Source organism: Morus notabilis, unplaced genomic scaffold, assembly GCF_000414095.1.
Source record: "Morus notabilis unplaced genomic scaffold, ASM41409v2 Scaffold396, whole genome shotgun sequence".
NCBI lineage: Eukaryota > Viridiplantae > Streptophyta > Magnoliopsida > Rosales > Moraceae > Morus > Morus notabilis.
Genome location: NW_010362367.1, coordinates 389230 through 405355, shown reverse-complemented (window position 1 = coordinate 405355; position 16126 = coordinate 389230). Strand labels below are relative to the sequence as shown.

The 16126-nt window shown below is 34.9% G+C and overlaps 4 protein-coding genes across 5 annotated transcripts in view; all 4 read right to left on the bottom strand.

Annotated features, from left to right (window-relative positions):
• Window positions 1-388: 388 nt before the first annotated feature.
• Window positions 389-2996, bottom strand: LOC21397469 (protein Simiate). The gene is made up of 6 exons (XM_010101833.2): window positions 2761-2996; window positions 2593-2641; window positions 2367-2493; window positions 1827-1897; window positions 1609-1681; window positions 389-684 (listed from the first exon to the last, which is right to left on the bottom strand). Exons 1-6 carry the CDS (start codon window positions 2936-2938, stop codon window positions 571-573), a joined length of 612 nt encoding a protein of 203 aa, XP_010100135.1. The 5' UTR covers window positions 2939-2996; the 3' UTR covers window positions 389-570.
• A 2722-nt stretch (window positions 2997-5718) lies between these two features.
• On the bottom strand, window positions 5719-7253 carry LOC21397468 (peroxidase 64). Its single transcript, XM_010101832.2, has 4 exons — window positions 7020-7253; window positions 6718-6906; window positions 6351-6513; window positions 5719-6151 (listed from the first exon to the last, which is right to left on the bottom strand). Exons 1-4 carry the CDS (start codon window positions 7227-7229, stop codon window positions 5754-5756), a joined length of 960 nt encoding a protein of 319 aa, XP_010100134.1. The 5' UTR covers window positions 7230-7253; the 3' UTR covers window positions 5719-5753.
• A 1723-nt stretch (window positions 7254-8976) lies between these two features.
• Window positions 8977-10502, bottom strand: LOC21397467 (expansin-A11). The gene is made up of 3 exons (XM_010101831.2): window positions 10274-10502; window positions 9830-10151; window positions 8977-9618 (listed from the first exon to the last, which is right to left on the bottom strand). The coding sequence occupies exons 1-3, from the start codon at window positions 10410-10412 to the stop codon at window positions 9312-9314; spliced, it is 768 nt and encodes a 255-aa protein (XP_010100133.1). The 5' UTR covers window positions 10413-10502; the 3' UTR covers window positions 8977-9311.
• A 2370-nt stretch (window positions 10503-12872) lies between these two features.
• LOC21397466 (ribonuclease P protein subunit p25-like protein) overlaps window positions 12873-16126 on the bottom strand; it is a 3943-nt gene continuing 689 nt past the window's right edge. Inside the window, exons 3-9 of one of the 2 annotated variants that reach the window (XM_010101830.2) lie at window positions 15328-15408; window positions 15136-15224; window positions 14960-15034; window positions 14771-14832; window positions 14511-14570; window positions 13938-14129; window positions 12873-13374 (exon numbers count right to left, since the gene is read on the bottom strand). In XM_010101830.2, coding sequence (XP_010100132.1) covers window positions 13298-13374; window positions 13938-14129; window positions 14511-14570; window positions 14771-14832; window positions 14960-15034; window positions 15136-15224; window positions 15328-15408 — 636 coding nt within the window. In that variant the 3' untranslated portion in view covers window positions 12873-13297. The remainder of the gene's footprint in view (window positions 13375-13937; window positions 14130-14510; window positions 14571-14770; window positions 14833-14959; window positions 15035-15135; window positions 15225-15327; window positions 15409-16126) is intronic. The other variant, XM_024167994.1, reaches the window with a different exon arrangement.

Below are 16126 nucleotides of genomic sequence, written 5' to 3'. Positions count from 1 at the left end.
ACTGTAAATGTAAATTGCGAGTACTTATTAATCTAGTAATTGCCTCATATATTGTTGAGAAAAGTATATTTATGTGTTATTCCACATAAAAAATAAATAAGAATGTCAAGTGATTTATATACATTAAGGACTCAATACTCAAAATATTAATCTTTTGGGCTTTGGAAGTATATTGCACCAGTTTCATATGTTGTTTCTCCCCAACATATATAACAAATTATTTCAGAAAAATTAACAAGCAATATTCTAAATTCTTCTTTTTTTATGGATGTTCTGAATTCTTATAAATTTATATTCAAAGGAAATAAAAAAAACAAAAAACAAAAGAAAAGGCAGCTGCGATAGTGATAGGCACAGCAGGAAGAAGCCAGATGTAAAAAATGTCCGAGGAAATTGGATAGTAAATCAAGTAACGAATTAATAATGGAGGGAACAATAATTATTTCCTCAAACGAAATGTATAAACCCTTTGAAGCTGATACAAAAGCGCAAGACCAAAATTTATGCTTCTTTTCTCTATAATGTTAAGCCAAATTCAGACCAAAAATTGAAAGAGCAGACTTTGCAGACTCAACAAATTTCCCGTAGTTTTCTATATTCCTCAGAACCCAACAATGAATCCTTGATCCTGAGCCAATCTGCTGGTTTTGGCATCATAATGGCTATATATCCTTCTCTATCTGCCTGAAAAGAAGCAAAGGACTTAATAATGAGGGGATAATACAAATGTTAAGCAGCTAATGCAAACTAAAGATGTCATCAAAGGGACAGAACAAAGCAATCAGAATTCCGAAGGTGGAAAGATAAAAAGACCTTAAACGGAGTTCTCAGTCCGAGTATCCAAAAGCCTTTTCTATTACTTTTCAAAAACCCAAAAGCCTAAACTATCAGCATGTATGCTACCATCATGGCAAAAAATAGCGACACTAATTTTCTCTATTGGATCACCATCATCATCTAATTTAAACATCTACAAGTGTAACACATATCGCAACTTTCAATTCTCAGAACTGACAGCTTTCCAGTCGGACGTCTAAAAACAATACTTTCCTCACAATTTTCTGGTTGCAAACTTAGCCAACCGGTAATTCCATGCCCACGTCAATGTTGAGGATTGGAGTTTGAATCTCTTACACACACACACACACACTCGTCACAAACTCTAAGGAAGATAAATCCTTCAAGAGAACTAACAGATGTCTCTTGTAAGTAATTCCATTACTTCTAGGATATTAGCCCCCACTGGCCACCCCAACTCATTCTCATTGATTGTTTACCCCGAGTCCCCGACCTGCATATCTTTTCTTTCTATTTTACTGTCCAAGACTTTCTAGCATGAAAATTGTTACAAGAAGGCAGAGCAGGAAGAGTTTCCCCTCAAGAGCACGTAGAAATTGAGATTAAGAAGAATCTAACAATAATACTAGCCTAAACGACGATGACAAGAAATGTTTACAAATCAATCATTCAACTAAGCAAAGCAAAAAGGATTCAATGATCCCGTAATATTTTCGTACTTATATTCCCTCTTTCATGATTACTTCAATAATCAATAAATGAATTTAAGCCAGGGAATAAAATTAGAAGAGTATTGAGTAATTCCTTTACCGATGAATTAAGCAATTGTGGCTGCTTGATTAACCTGTCATTTACTTCCAATAGAGAGCCTTTCACGCAACACCTGCCAAAAGTCACTTCCACTTCTCAACTTAATATCTAAAAACAAGTAGAAGCAAAACCAACAAAACACTGCAAGATACACAATAACAAAACAAAAAATGGTGGATATAAGGGAAAGAAAGGAAAAAAGAAAAAAAAGCTTTCACCTTATAATATATGAGGCGTCCTTTGTGCAAACTTTACATAGAGCCGTATTCGACTCAAAGTGCTGTGCATTCTGAAAAATAAGAACAAATTATTGGCGCATTTAGAATTCATTCTAAAATGATTTTATTTTTAATATGAAAATAAAAACATTTTCAATTTTAAACAAAAATTATTTTTAAAAATGCATTTAATAATTTTATTAAAAAATTATTTTAAATATAAAAAAAATTATTAACGTCTCTTTCTCTCTCAGCTCTCAAAAAATAAAATAAAAATAAAAAATAATTAAAAAGTCATTTTTTATTTTCCTCTCATTTTTACACTAAATTAAAAATTCACTTTCATTTTTATTTTTTATCTTTATTGCGTTTTAAAAACGTTTTTTTTCTTAAAAAACATAAAAAATAAACAGAAATAAAAACGAAATCAATTCGCCTATATAATTTCGTTACCAATAAACCTTGCCTTCTTTCTCTCATCAAAATTGTTTTTTTTTTTTTTTTTTGGGAAAAAATTGATAGCAAACTTAGTAAAAGTACCTTCTTGCGCTTTCCGGTGACCTTAATCCCACTGCGATCAGATTTTCCGACATTGAAATCGACGGCCGTGATTCCGCCTTCGACTTTAAAAGCCACATGCGTGGGAGCCAAACCGATCACACACAATCTTTTAGCAGGGGACCAAAAACGAATTATTTACAAAAGAGGAAATTTTGATGGATAATAAACCAATATTCAAAGAGCAAAAAGGAATTTCGATTTTTACCCATTGGGATGACGATAAACATACTGATCGTGTCCCGGCTTCATAAAATCTGAAAAATAAAATTTAAAAAAAAAAGAAGAAGAAGACAAGATTTAGGGTATTAACGGCTAATTTTGGAGCAATTTTATTTAAATCATTTTGGCGATTGAAATAAAAAGAGAAGGAAACCTGGAGCAAAATAGGAGACGAAGTTGGATTGAACAGCGGAAGGAGGAGTCTGAGGAAGGTCGCGAACATCTGGTAGCAGAAGTCTTTGTAACTCTTCTTCTTCTTCTTCGTGTGTTGATTTGCTTTTTTGGGTGCTTTGGTCTTCCATGGTCGAATCTACCGCAGCTTCGAAGTCCATCTCAAGTACACACTAAACTCGTATGATTCCCAACTTCACAGGTTAAAAAAACAGATCTCTTTTCGGAAAGCTAACGTTGTACTTGTTGTTAAGATCTGATTGGCTTAGCTATTTAACTTAAAACTAAATACCGATTATCAGAAAAACTTAATATTACACTAAAGACAATAAATAAATAAATAAATAAGTGGTAGAGAAAAAAAAAAAAAAAAGGAGCATATGCAACAAAATTAATGATAATAATGATTGCGTGGTTAAAAGACATGAGATAAATATTAAGGTAAGGCTTATATATAAAGTGACATAGATAAATATGATAGGTATGCAAATCTAAAAGGAAGAATTTGAACCACTAGATTAAGTTAAAATAATATAGGATAAAAGAGTATGAGAAATGTAATAAAAGCTGATAATAAAAATTTGCTGATTCTAAACCCTTCCTTTTTCAACAAATGACAAGTTTGCCAACTTCTTAAAAAAAAAAAAGTTTAGATACAATAATACTTTTATTTGTCTGTCTGAAAAAAATTTTATACTAATTTAAAACAGAATTTTCTATCTGGAGAAAAAACTATAAACAAGAAAATACATAAATAAGAGCAGGAAAAGAAAAAATGTTTTTGTTTTTTTTGGTGGGGGATAAAAAAATCGACAGGTTGAAGAAACGACATAGAACAATTGACAGCAGATATAAAAACGACAATATGCCTGAAAACGTAGAAAACGACCATAGCAAGAAAGAAGTCGGCCAGTGAACACGATAAGGACATTAATAAAAAAAAAAAAAAAAAAAAAAAAAAAAAAAAAGGAGAGATTATTATTAGTGATGCCTCTTCATTTTTAGTTTATTTCTTAAATTTTAAAAATTGTTATTTTACTCTATGAATTTTGAATTGTTCTTATTTAACTCATTTTGTTGTAATTTCTATAAAAACAGATAGAATAAAATAAAGTAATGCAGTCACATAATCTTTTTGTTTGAATTTTTATTAAAAACAAATAGATAAAAACCTATGTCATTGTGTTTTTATGGTCACACTTAACTCCGTTTTTTTCTGTCTAATTTTAACAAAAAATTCTTATAAAAGAGTTTAAATGGGACAAATGTAAAATTTTTAGGGACAAAGTTAGAATTTTTAAAGTTAAGGACGTAAAGTGAGAATGATCTCAAAATTTAAGGGGCTGCCAGTGAGATTAATCCTTAAAAAATGACGAAGTCGACCACAGGCTAAAATTTAAGGAAGAACGGCATGATTGAGAGAGTATTGAATAGAGAAAAGCTCCAACATGAAGAAGGCTCCCGAATGAAGTTCTCCGACAGTTGAGCTTGTACCGAAGGAAGTCCAAAAGGGATATACCTGACACAGAGAAAGGCTTCGTTCAGCACACCTGGACGCAAAGGAAATGCTCCGAGAGACATGCCTTACACGAAAGGAATCTCCATTAGGCATGTCAGGCATGAATGGAGGAAGTTTTGGGGATATGCCTGTCACGGACGACGGCTCCATTAAGTATTTCCAACATGAATGGGACCTTCGTTAGAGTTAAAACAGTGAGTTTCAAACCTTGACCGGTAGGAAAAAACTCAAGGCATGGACTTTGGGTTTTGGGTTTCCAAAAAGACAGGGGAAGACTTTTTGGGAATTTTTCATCACTTATTTATTATTAATTCAACTAATGTGAAAATCCCTAAGTGGGATTTAAATTAATACTGAATTAAATTATAAATAGACCTACTTGATCACACATGACCCATTAAATCATAACCTACGTGAATTCTCTGAACGTGGCTTGGATTCACGAAGCGAGCTCAATAACGTCACGTGACGCAAAAATTAGGCCTGAACCGCAAAATGAGTCTGGTACAAAATCGGGTATCAATACCTATCATATTAAATGTGATCTTTACACACATTCATTGCTAAAATAAAGTTAATAATTTAAATAACTGTATAAATAAATTTTTGATTATTCAGTAAATAATAAATTTCAAGTAACTCCAATACGACGATACATGTTAAAAAACTAGTGAAATAAAAAGACGGTCATTTTTTTAAATTTATTGTTGTTTTTTCTTTTTGAAGGTTTTGTTGTTGTTAAAATAAGGTGTCCTTACAAGTTTCTTGCCGTTGTTTCTCATGTACATTTTTCTATCGTTTTTAAGTGAGTAGGTGTCATTTTTCTATCGTGGGAGCCAACTTCAAGATGTCATTTGTCTTTCAGAATTTACTATCCTGCGTGTTAAACGTCCTGGCGTTTTTTATTATTAGGCCTCTCCCTGCCATTTGATGAATAATAAAACAGCATATTTTTATTCCTTTTAAGATGCATATGTTATTTGTTTCAAACTCAAAAAGGCACCAATAACGGCCTTTACCAGAGGAATTCGTGAATATTTTTTATGCAGTTTCTAGAATCAATAATTGGTTGTTCATGTTTGATCCGATTTGTTTAGGGCAAAACAAAACGTCATTCAAAAATAAAACATCCAGCTCGATGAAGTGGTAACAATTAAACAAATGAAACAGACTATCAATCATCATTTTCAAATCACTAATGTAATGAACGACAGTATCACCGCTGAAGCTACAAGACTTTATGAATGAATTTCTTATGCACACTTCTTATCTTGTGACCATTCACTTCAACGGCAGCAAAACAACTAACACAAAACTCACACTAGTACCTTAGGCCCTCTTATAATTATTCCTCGGCTCCACTTTTAGAGGAAAATAATAGAAAGAAAAAACACACTTAAAATACAAGGCAAATAAACACCAATTCCTAAAAAATTTATAGATTTGTGCTTCTAAATTCACCTAACAACCTTACAGTCAAGCCTAATTTCTTGACCACCACCGGTGATGCTACTCATCTTGATCATGGACATCACGAAAGCCTTCTCAAACTCTTCCTTGGAGCTTGCGAATTTCGAGACCAATGCCTTTGTCTTTGGGGAGGTGAGTAGAGCTTGGTCCGAGGAGAACACACTCTTCCGTTGGAGAAGTAGCTTGTAGTACGCGTTGTCGAAAATCGTTGCAGTAGAATCCAAGGTTGCCCCGGCATTTTTCACCTTGTTGTGAGCGGCACAAACACTCCTCAGGCTGGACGCAAATGATGGGTGCAAAGTTGGGTCAACGTCGAGGCTCGCGTTGAAGTTGTGGATTCGGTTTTGGAACGATGAACAATGAGCAAACCCAAGAGTGTGCCCTCCTAAATTAAACCAAAATAGATAATTATATATTTTGTTACTTCTCTTTTTTCAATTGTATTAGAAAAAACGTAAGAAGAATTTGTTGCTAAGATACATAAAAATACTATGTTAGCATTGCATAATTTTAAACGTTAGATTTGCGAACTATTTGATTCGATATGATTGGTGATTTGATCTAACGGTTAATAGTAATTGTACCTGAGAGAGCCACTAGATCTGTGACAGAGAGGCCTCGTTGAGCAAAGTTTTGTGTTAGTTGGGAGATGTTGAAAGTGGGAGCTGGTAATTGTCTGGTCTCGGTTGCCTTGGATATTCTCCCATCTTTACGCCCTTTTGGCACCTCCCAAGTGGGACCTCCAGACTATACAGCACAACAAAAATTGTGTGTAAGATTAGAATGTTAGTACTTGTACTATAAATGGAACAGTTGTACCAAATTGGAGTTTAGCAACTGGTAATACTATTGGAACATAGTCAGATACTTTTACTATGTCAGTCAATGAATCATATATACTATGTTAATATCAATACTGTTATATTATTTTTCTAGTGCTAGTTTAATCACCAGAGCGACGGCGTCGCGAGCAGCGATAGCTAAGATGTCAGCGCAGGATACGACACCGGGGCACAAAGCTTCTACGGCCTTCTTTGCATTGTCAATGACATAGAAAGCATGCAAAGAAATGTTGGGAGGTCCATCTTTTTCAGCTGTGTTCTTTCCTTTGGATTCCAGCAAAACAGAAGCGTCACAACCCTTTTGACACAAAAACAAGAATACATGCATGTCACCTACTAACCAAAAATGACCAATTGATCCGAAGTATATAAATAATGTGTACTTATAATATATGGTGATCAGTTATTTACTCTGATGAAGCAATCATGAAAGTGCATGCGAAGCAGCGCGGCAGGGACTGTTTTGTCATTTGACATGGCTTTCTTTACAGCCTTGGTGACGGCAGGCTCCAACTGTGGACATGTGTGGTCATAGTAGTTCAAATTAAGTGCATTGACAAATGATGAAATTGAAAGCAAGACAAGAAGAGAAAAAATGAGTAATGAAACTATGGCTGCCATGGTTGAGAATGAGAGGGACTTTTCTTTTTTTTTGAGGTGTTTTTTTTTTTTTTTTTTTTTTTTTTTTTTTTTTTTTTTTTTTTTTTTTTTGTTCGGCTTGGTTTCTAGCTATTTAGTTACTGAATTATGGTGGTTTTGTTTAAGTGTGAGAAAGGACTTGAGAGGAGAGTGGTATATATAGGGGAGGAAGTCAGAGACAAGAGAGACTTGGAGTCGTTATTAAAGGATATGGTTGTTAAAAAATTTGGTGATCAATAAATCCACCACTTAGTGGAGTAGTATTTTTGAAGCAATGATCATAAGATTACAAACGAAGTCCTATCATATTCTTGTTCTTCGTTTATAATGTGACAACATCAATCTGTTAAAAGTTCTCAAAACCTAATTAAAAAAAAAAAAAAGGATTGTAAAATGTTTGACTGTTTTTGTATTTGGATTTTCTCATTTTGCAAGGGAAATCAAGCGCTATAGCTTCTATATTCCCCACCACATAACTTGATTGAATTTCACTAAATAAAAAGAACTTGTAATGTGGTTTTAATATAATTATTAAAAAGAATTTCATTCACGTGTTTCATGTACAAGTCCCGGTAGAGTAAAAATTAAAGTATTAATGTAGATTGCGACCATGCAAATTCGGAGATTTTCAGAATCACTTTTTGCTAAATCGCTGGATGCTTTTTGGGGTGCTTAGAAACTAAGCACAACAAATTTATTCTCGTAAAATTATTAACTAAAGTGATCCAACAAGATATACAAAAAAAAAAAAAAAAAAAAAAAAAAAAAAAAAAAAAAAAAAAAACTATATGTTTGGTGGATAGGGTTGAACGAATAAAGGCCTCTTTGCTTAGTTTAAGCTTTAGATTAATAAGTTCAATTCAACGGCTTTCCACGTCTTTGTCAACAACTCATAATTCTAGATAACAAATTCACAAATGATTTTGGCTTTGTTACGGGTTTTCCTTTTTCTTATTTTTCTTTTGCGGGGAGAGCTGGTAGAGCTCATAGAAATGCTTGTCTTTGACATTATTATTTATTTTTAGAAAATAAGTAAGATTCTCTAGACTAAAATAGTGCTTTGCGCTCTCTAAATAATGACATCTTAACGGCTTTTTCGGTAGAAAGTCATTTTTCCTAATCGAAAAAGAAAGAATGAAAGAAAGAAGGTCGGGGGGTAATTGAAGCTTAACTATGGGCCGAGTGACGTAGTGGGCCAGTGGCATGTCTGCATTAGACCAAGCACTTGGGCTCTCTCTTTACACATATAGCAAAATGTCATCAAATGTCAATGGTAGAGTTAATATAGTAAAATTTTAAAATATTATAAAAATAACAAAATTTTGATATCATTATATAGTAAAAAATGTGACACTATTATCATAATCACTATGTCGTTTTTTTATATTTAAAATATTCTGAAAATTCGGCTAAATTTCAACGCAAGGTACCAAAGTTTGCCATGGACAGTAATTATCTCCAGGAAACTTAAATATGGGCTGCTAAGCATCCAATTAATTGAGGCCCAATTAAGCTGGGCTAGCCCATGTCTCAACAGGCCTCTAAGCCATTACCCATATGGTCCATGTGAATGAATCCAAATAATGGTCTGGCAATTGCAAAGCTTTTTATAGACAAACATCAAAAAAATTGATGTCACAATCAATTGCAAAGCTTTTTTTCACTCAGTTCGAAGGAGTTTAAATGCAGAGACTTCATAAAACATAACAGTCCAAAGAATGATAAAAGATTTCAAAAGCACATTTAATTCAGAACAGTATGACTATTACAACAAGATCCATATTACAAGCATTATAAAATTGTGAAATTAAATATTTCTACATGTTGAAGATGAAGATACACCTTTCATGCACCTCTTATTTCAGTGCTATAACAAATACAAAATCCACACAATAACAGGAGAGAGACCCTTTTCACTCTTTTGGTTAAGAAAATTGCCATAACAACTTCAACCATCTGATTGGATGACTGGAAAATAGCGGCGGGCTGCTTCAGGAAAATATCAAGCACGCCTCTGCCAATCTGAGTCAGACCCTAAACCCCAAATCCTAAGTCTTATTGAGCTTAGAATTGAATAGAGCTGGAGAAGGTTTGGCCGAAGCACCAATTTGAGGGAACGACGTTTATGAAATCTCTAGTCGCACCATCACTAGTGACAATCCTAAAAGATAAAGATTGACCGTTGAGATACGAGTTGGACTGCCAGTTAGCTCCCCAATTCCTTGACATGGCCATCCATCCGGTTTTTGAGCCTTTAATGGACACGGATTTAATGTCTCCAGCCCCTCCTACATTTGAGATCAAAACCAGCTCAAAGTAGTTCTTTCCATTCATCGTGAATCTAACTCCACCACGCTTCCTGCATGGAACCCTGCACCAACAAAACAATATCAATACATAAACTAATAAAATAATTGAGATTTTGATCACTAATTCTCTTAAAAACTATAGTTTAGGATGTATGCTAATATTGAGTATCACAATTCTCCACTCTTAAGTAGTTAGTAAGGATGGCGTTACTATTATAGGACAGTACTAACATGTTAACGCATATGAGAAAAGTAAAAATAAAAAATAAATACCTTCTGTACTTGACGGGGATGATACCGCCCCTGTAAATTCCGATCTTTTCCCAAGCAGGCTGGGCCATGTCAAAGTGCTTAAGGGGTGGGTTGCACCAGCCTCCATTGTCGTTTGCAAGAGCATAGTTTGGAGGGCAAAAGTTGGTTGCAGTAACGGTCACATATTTTCCTTTGACGCACCATCTAGAGTCCGATTGATAGTCACAAGTGATCTGAAAACATTGCCCACATGAAGCCCCATCATTGAACAAAGCAGTACTTAACGCGGCAGTCCTAGTCCCGTACCCTGTGGAATACAAGTTACCATACCCACAAGCCCCACCTACAAAAAACAAACCCAAGTTATAACTCAACATTTCAAAAGTTATTCATTATTACAATTCACTAATGAGCACATTATCATCACCAAAAAGAAAATACTGAAAAAAAAAAAAAGTTACATACCCATAGTTCCCGAGGCATCACTTCCTCCATAAAATGTAGCATGACCTTGTTTCCAAGCAGATGGCGCAAATGCACCAACTTTGATGGACATATTGCATAGTCCAACCAAGATAGACAATGCAAAAATGAGCTTTGCCATTTGGTGATTGATGGGTTTAACCCCAAATGCCCAATACAGAAGTGGAGGAGAGAAAAATGAGATTGAAGATGGATGAGGAGATTGGGAATGTTATTTACATTTATTGTCATTTCCAAGCAGGAGTGAGTGCTTTAAATAAGGGACCAGGCCAAGTAATGCAACAACCTCGCATGTGAGCTCTGCAACTAGAGAGTAACTAATATAGAATTTTGTGTGTTTTTTTATTGAATTTATTTTTTAATTGAATTATCTATGCAAAGTCTGAAGAGTTTTCTGAGCCTCATTCAATTATTCCCACGTTCTCTTGCCCTTTCTAACACACACCCACATGCTTTTCCACAACAGAGGAGCCGTGTACAAATCAAAGATCCACAATTCACAACTGTCCAATTCTTGAGGTGGTTTTTTTTTTTAAAAAAAAGCTGTTGGTTGTTTCTATTTGAAGATAAAGTCTTATAACTAAATGGGGGGGTTTTGTGATGGAATATTTTGCTTTAGATCATATCAAATTATCATTCAACATCACATGTTACTACCTTAACCTTATTTGATACATTGAAATTGTTTTTTCATGTGCCATGCGCATGACCCCCATATCGAGATTGGACGGCAATGACAAAACAAAATAAAGAGAGAGAGAGTGAGAGAGTGAGAGTATTGTATAGGTGTCTAGCTTTCTCTCAAACCATTAACCCCTGCCGTTGATTTTGATTTTTGGGAAAATATTAATTGGACTGATAAGGCGCCGCCAATTATGGGCTCTTATGATCTTTATTTTGTCCAATTATATATGGTAATATCTACCTATATATATGGTAATATCTGCCTGAATGGGCACACATAGCAAATGTGATCAATCTTTTTGTCTCATTTATATTATGTAAACCGATTAATTCTTGACTATCTTCCAGATCAACTATCTTAATTAAAGTTGCATGTGATTAGAGCACCGTCAAGGAAATCCACAGACAAGTAGAGAGAGAAAGCCCATGGACTTTGATTAATTTATTTAAAGGCCAAATCACAAGTGACCATGAGTAATCACCGTCAAGTAAGAAAATATACCGAGGAAAAAGTGGGGCGGAATTGAAAACACATGCAAATTGCAACTCCATACGTAAGTTTGGGAAAAAGTGGGGCGGAATTGAAAACACATGACCCCATGAAATTCCCCCCCCCATTGTTGTGTTTTTTTTTTTTTTTTTTTTTTTTTTTTTTTTTTTTTTTGTTTCCCTTGCAACTGTTTGCGCATTATCAGGCATGACACTTAAAAACGTTGAACAAGTCGTTCATGAAACTTGATGGTAGTGTTTATTTAGCACAAGATGATTGGTTTCACATTAGACTCAAATGATTGGGGTCGTTGGATGCACATGGCATTGAAGACTTTATGGGCTTTCAAACTATTAAGTTAATGGTTGGTGGGAGAACTCTTCAAAGTTGGCACATTCTTTAACGTATTTGTTTTCCTTGATTTCTCTCAGATATAAGGTAGTTGATCGCTCAAGGGAGAGATCCTTGTAGAGAGAGAGAGAGAGAGAGAGATTCTTATTTTATTTTGTACATTTTTAGTTTCATAAGTTGACTATTTAAAGCTTTTTGCGTTTATTAGGGAGGAAGCAAGCATTGTTTATATTTAGGAAATATAAAATATCGGGCGTGATGATTGGTTTTGTAACCGGTCAACATTTCTCCTGCACATCAAGATTAAAGCCCCTATCTGATAAGTAAGCCACAGGTGAATCAAAATAAGAGCTCCTCTATATTTCCCAAGTTTAAGCATATGAATTATGAAGGTAGAATACATAAAAAGACCAGCAGCTCTGCATTGACAAATATGACGAAGAGATGATACGCCTGTGGCTTTTAGGGATCAAATTAAGTTTAGTGAGGTTACACTTTAGTTTGGGTGGAAAATATCCTCATTGTCTTGGGGAAAATACACATATATCTACATATTGTGTATATATATATATATATAGCGTCACTCTTTTGCTTTAGGCTGCTTCGGTAGGTATGTTACCGTTATTTCAAGTGGTTTGCTTTTTTGCTCCAACAGCAAACCAAAAACAAAAAAATTCTTAAATTTGAGAACCACCGGTCCGCCAATTATCTACGACCTTTAACATGTATGATTAAAGTCAAATACCCTAAGTCAACATTCCAATTCCACACACTAACCTTAAATTATTATAATAAACAAAAAAACAAAAAAAAAAAAAAAGCAGACCTGTAATCGAAATTATGTACCAATAAAATTCTACAAGCACGTCTGTTAAACCGCATGATTTACAAATAAACGATATACAAACAAGGAAAAAAGGAGACAAACGACTGGATTCCTTTGTATTATTAGAACTCCAATACGATCAAATACCAAAGCAAAACAGGCAAGAAGTGAAAAAAGGACAAAGCCAAACAACATTCAGACATAAACCACCACGCCACTGCAGAGAAACAAGACATGAAATACAGCTTATATTATACTTTAAAACTAAAGAAGAATACGCCTGAAACTCTTCAAACAAAAATAAAAGAATGCGCTGCTGAATCCGAATACATAACTAGAGCTGTTCGTAAACGGACCAGGAGGGGGAAAAAGAAAAAGAAAAAAAGGCGGGAAACGCTTACAACTGTTCAAACATCTCACCTACGTCTACTACCAAAAAAGGGCTTGCCTCATACGACAGCGGCTCCAAACTAATAGTCTACAGTAAACGACCCTAGAGACTAGAGTTAACATCAGTTGTCCAGGATAAACAAAAAGGAAAAATAAAATAACTTTTTTTTTCTGCTAAAAATAAATAACGATATTTAGTGAACACAGAGACATCATCGGGGCATTTGCATTGCATTGCATCCACGAGAGCACCCATTTTAGCATCCTACGCAGATACCTGGATCGGCACATTAGATCTAAACCCACGGCCCCTTCCACGGGATCCCCTACCACGGCCACGACCTGCAGAAATTGTCATAAAACAGTTAAAATTGTGTGAACAATCTGCAGAATATAATTCTGCGAGCAAAAAGCATCATATTAACTAAAGCGTACAAAATATTTACTATGAATTAATCATTGATATATTCAGTATAGACACACACACAGAGTTTGTCTTTCATTACAACAGAAAGTGTCTAAAATCAAATAGCATAAACGCTCATTAAGATGGAAGAATAATAGCTATTAATTAATGTTTTACTCTTAAGACCCACAACGGCAAAGTGCATAGGGAAAGGTAGTTGACATGGGATTCAGGGTTCAAGTGTCTTGTTAAATTCAATAGACGTCCAATAACATGGCACATCGTCACTTATATGAGCAACCCTCTTTTTTCCTGAGAATCATAACACCTGCGTGGCCATTAAGGAATTTGATACTGATCCAACTCAACAAAAATATAAATCTTGCGTTATATATAAAGGACGAAGACTTAAGTTCTGATAATTGGTGCATAAGCCACATCACCATTCTATTCACGCAAGTTGCAATAAAAGAATAAACATTTAAGTATTTGCACATACCACGACCTTGGAATGGGGCTTCTTGATTGTAACCTCCGTCTTGCTGTATATCTGGAGTTCCATTATACCCTCCCCTTCCACGGCCACGGAAACTTCGTCCTCTCCCACGACCTCTAGGCCCTCGCCCTCTAACATTGTTCCGATTCACGTCCCAACCTCCATCATCATATTCAGCAGAAACAAAACCATTCCCTAAAATAAAATGCAACTCCCAAATCAAGAACCTTATCATTTTGATGCCACTAATACTAGATATCCAGTGTCCTAATTCGGAAAGAGAATCAACTAGTATACACTGTTAACAAATAAAAGATCCCAAAGATCACCATGATATCCTCAAACGACTTATAACACATATATCCTTCCAGTAACTTTCTAGTTTCTACTTTCTACAATAACGGCTACCCAACAAAGCTAAATTATGCCCGAGATGACAAAGCTAGCTAAGGCAAGCAACCTAATACAAAAATTAACCCACATTCCAAAACCAGCAATAACCCATTCACTAGCATAAGGACCCAAAGCTGTAATATGAAAGCGTAACATGTTACCAATCACACATCCCCTGCTTACCTCTAGTCCTTGGCCTTCCTCTGTTGCCGCGGCCCCGACCTCGACCATTTGGTGAACCCTCTGAAATAGAAGTTTAATGATTATGAATAGTTTTTTTATCACGTTTTTAAGAAATAAAACATTTTTATGAACCCATCTTTGTTTATTGTGCGGCGATTAGAAATAAGCTTGTTATTTCTTTTAACATTTTCAGAACCCAACCAAAAACATTTAAATAAAAAATATATGGAAGAAAATGACTATCACTAAAAGTGGTTCACCTCCTTCATAATCAAATTCGGTCAATGCCTTCACCTGATCAGCAGGTAATGGGGGCTGGTACCTGAGGAGAGCAGTAAGCTATGAGCATTAGTAGACCTTTATAATCTACATAAGTAATTGAAAAATTAATATAAAAACGGCTGCATAGTTCCTGCAAGGAAAAAAGCGTAAAAGGCGCAATTACTCACCCAGGAGACGTCTTGTTCAATTCCTTCTTTGAAAGGGTTATTACAATCATGGAAACATGCCTGGTGGTCTCCAAACTGAGACAATAAATAAGAATTGTAAGGCATCATAATATGATAAAAAAACATATAATCGACAAACAACTCTCTATCATATGGCAAAAGCAAGATTTTCTTACGGCAAGAGGCCTTCCTCTAGGGGCTCCCATGTATCAGTGATGTCAGTGGATCCAATTGTAGTAGTCTGATGAAGACCAACAATTCTTCTCTGCAACACAAATATATATATATATGAAATTTATCAATGTAAAAAGGTAAGTAGATAATGAGTCAAACTAATCCATCTAAAATTTACAAAATGAAACTAGAACCTTGATCAACTCCACTATGGTCACTGTCTTGTTGATAGCTCTTCCCATTGCCTTAAAAACAATTTCGTTTGATCCTTTTTCCTGCAAAATAACACATCAATATAAGCAAACGGATTAAAAAAAAAGGATTATGCTAGGGCTAGCCTCCTAGCTGTGCAAAATGTCTTTCTTGAGTAGCATTATCACAAAAGCAATTGCATGCTCAGAAAATGGTAAAGACAGGTCATATTTTAAAAAGTGGCAAGGACCAGCATTTGGACAATTAAAGAACCCATGTAAACACAGAAACGGAATATATTTCATCCAATAGCACATAAGGATCTATGGGAAGGCTACATGTAGCACCATGTTTAGTCGACTATCCTAAAAACTTCAAGATCTCTAGTTTTACATATTCATTCCGAAAGTCACGTTTATCCTGGAAATCCATTAGCCAAATAGGCAAATACCCTGGGCATACCGCGACCAATTCTCAAAACTTGGCCGCCAAAAAATATCAAAAAGGTTGAAATATAATTCTAAGCAAACAATGTCAATTAGGAAACGTTTCAAACGCTCTGCCTCAACAATCTTTAACCACTAAGTTGAACAATTGTTACTTTATAGCTTGTTTGATAGGAGGGAAAAGGGACGGGAATTGAATGGGCGACGGATTTCAAATCATCCGCTTTTAATCTCCGCTAACATGGAGAGATTACGGAAGAGAATTCATACCAAAAACAATAAGAGAAAAGCTCTCCCCTTTCCTCTTCATATTCCTCACCCAGGTAACATTCCTTTCATTCCCTCCTATTCTCTT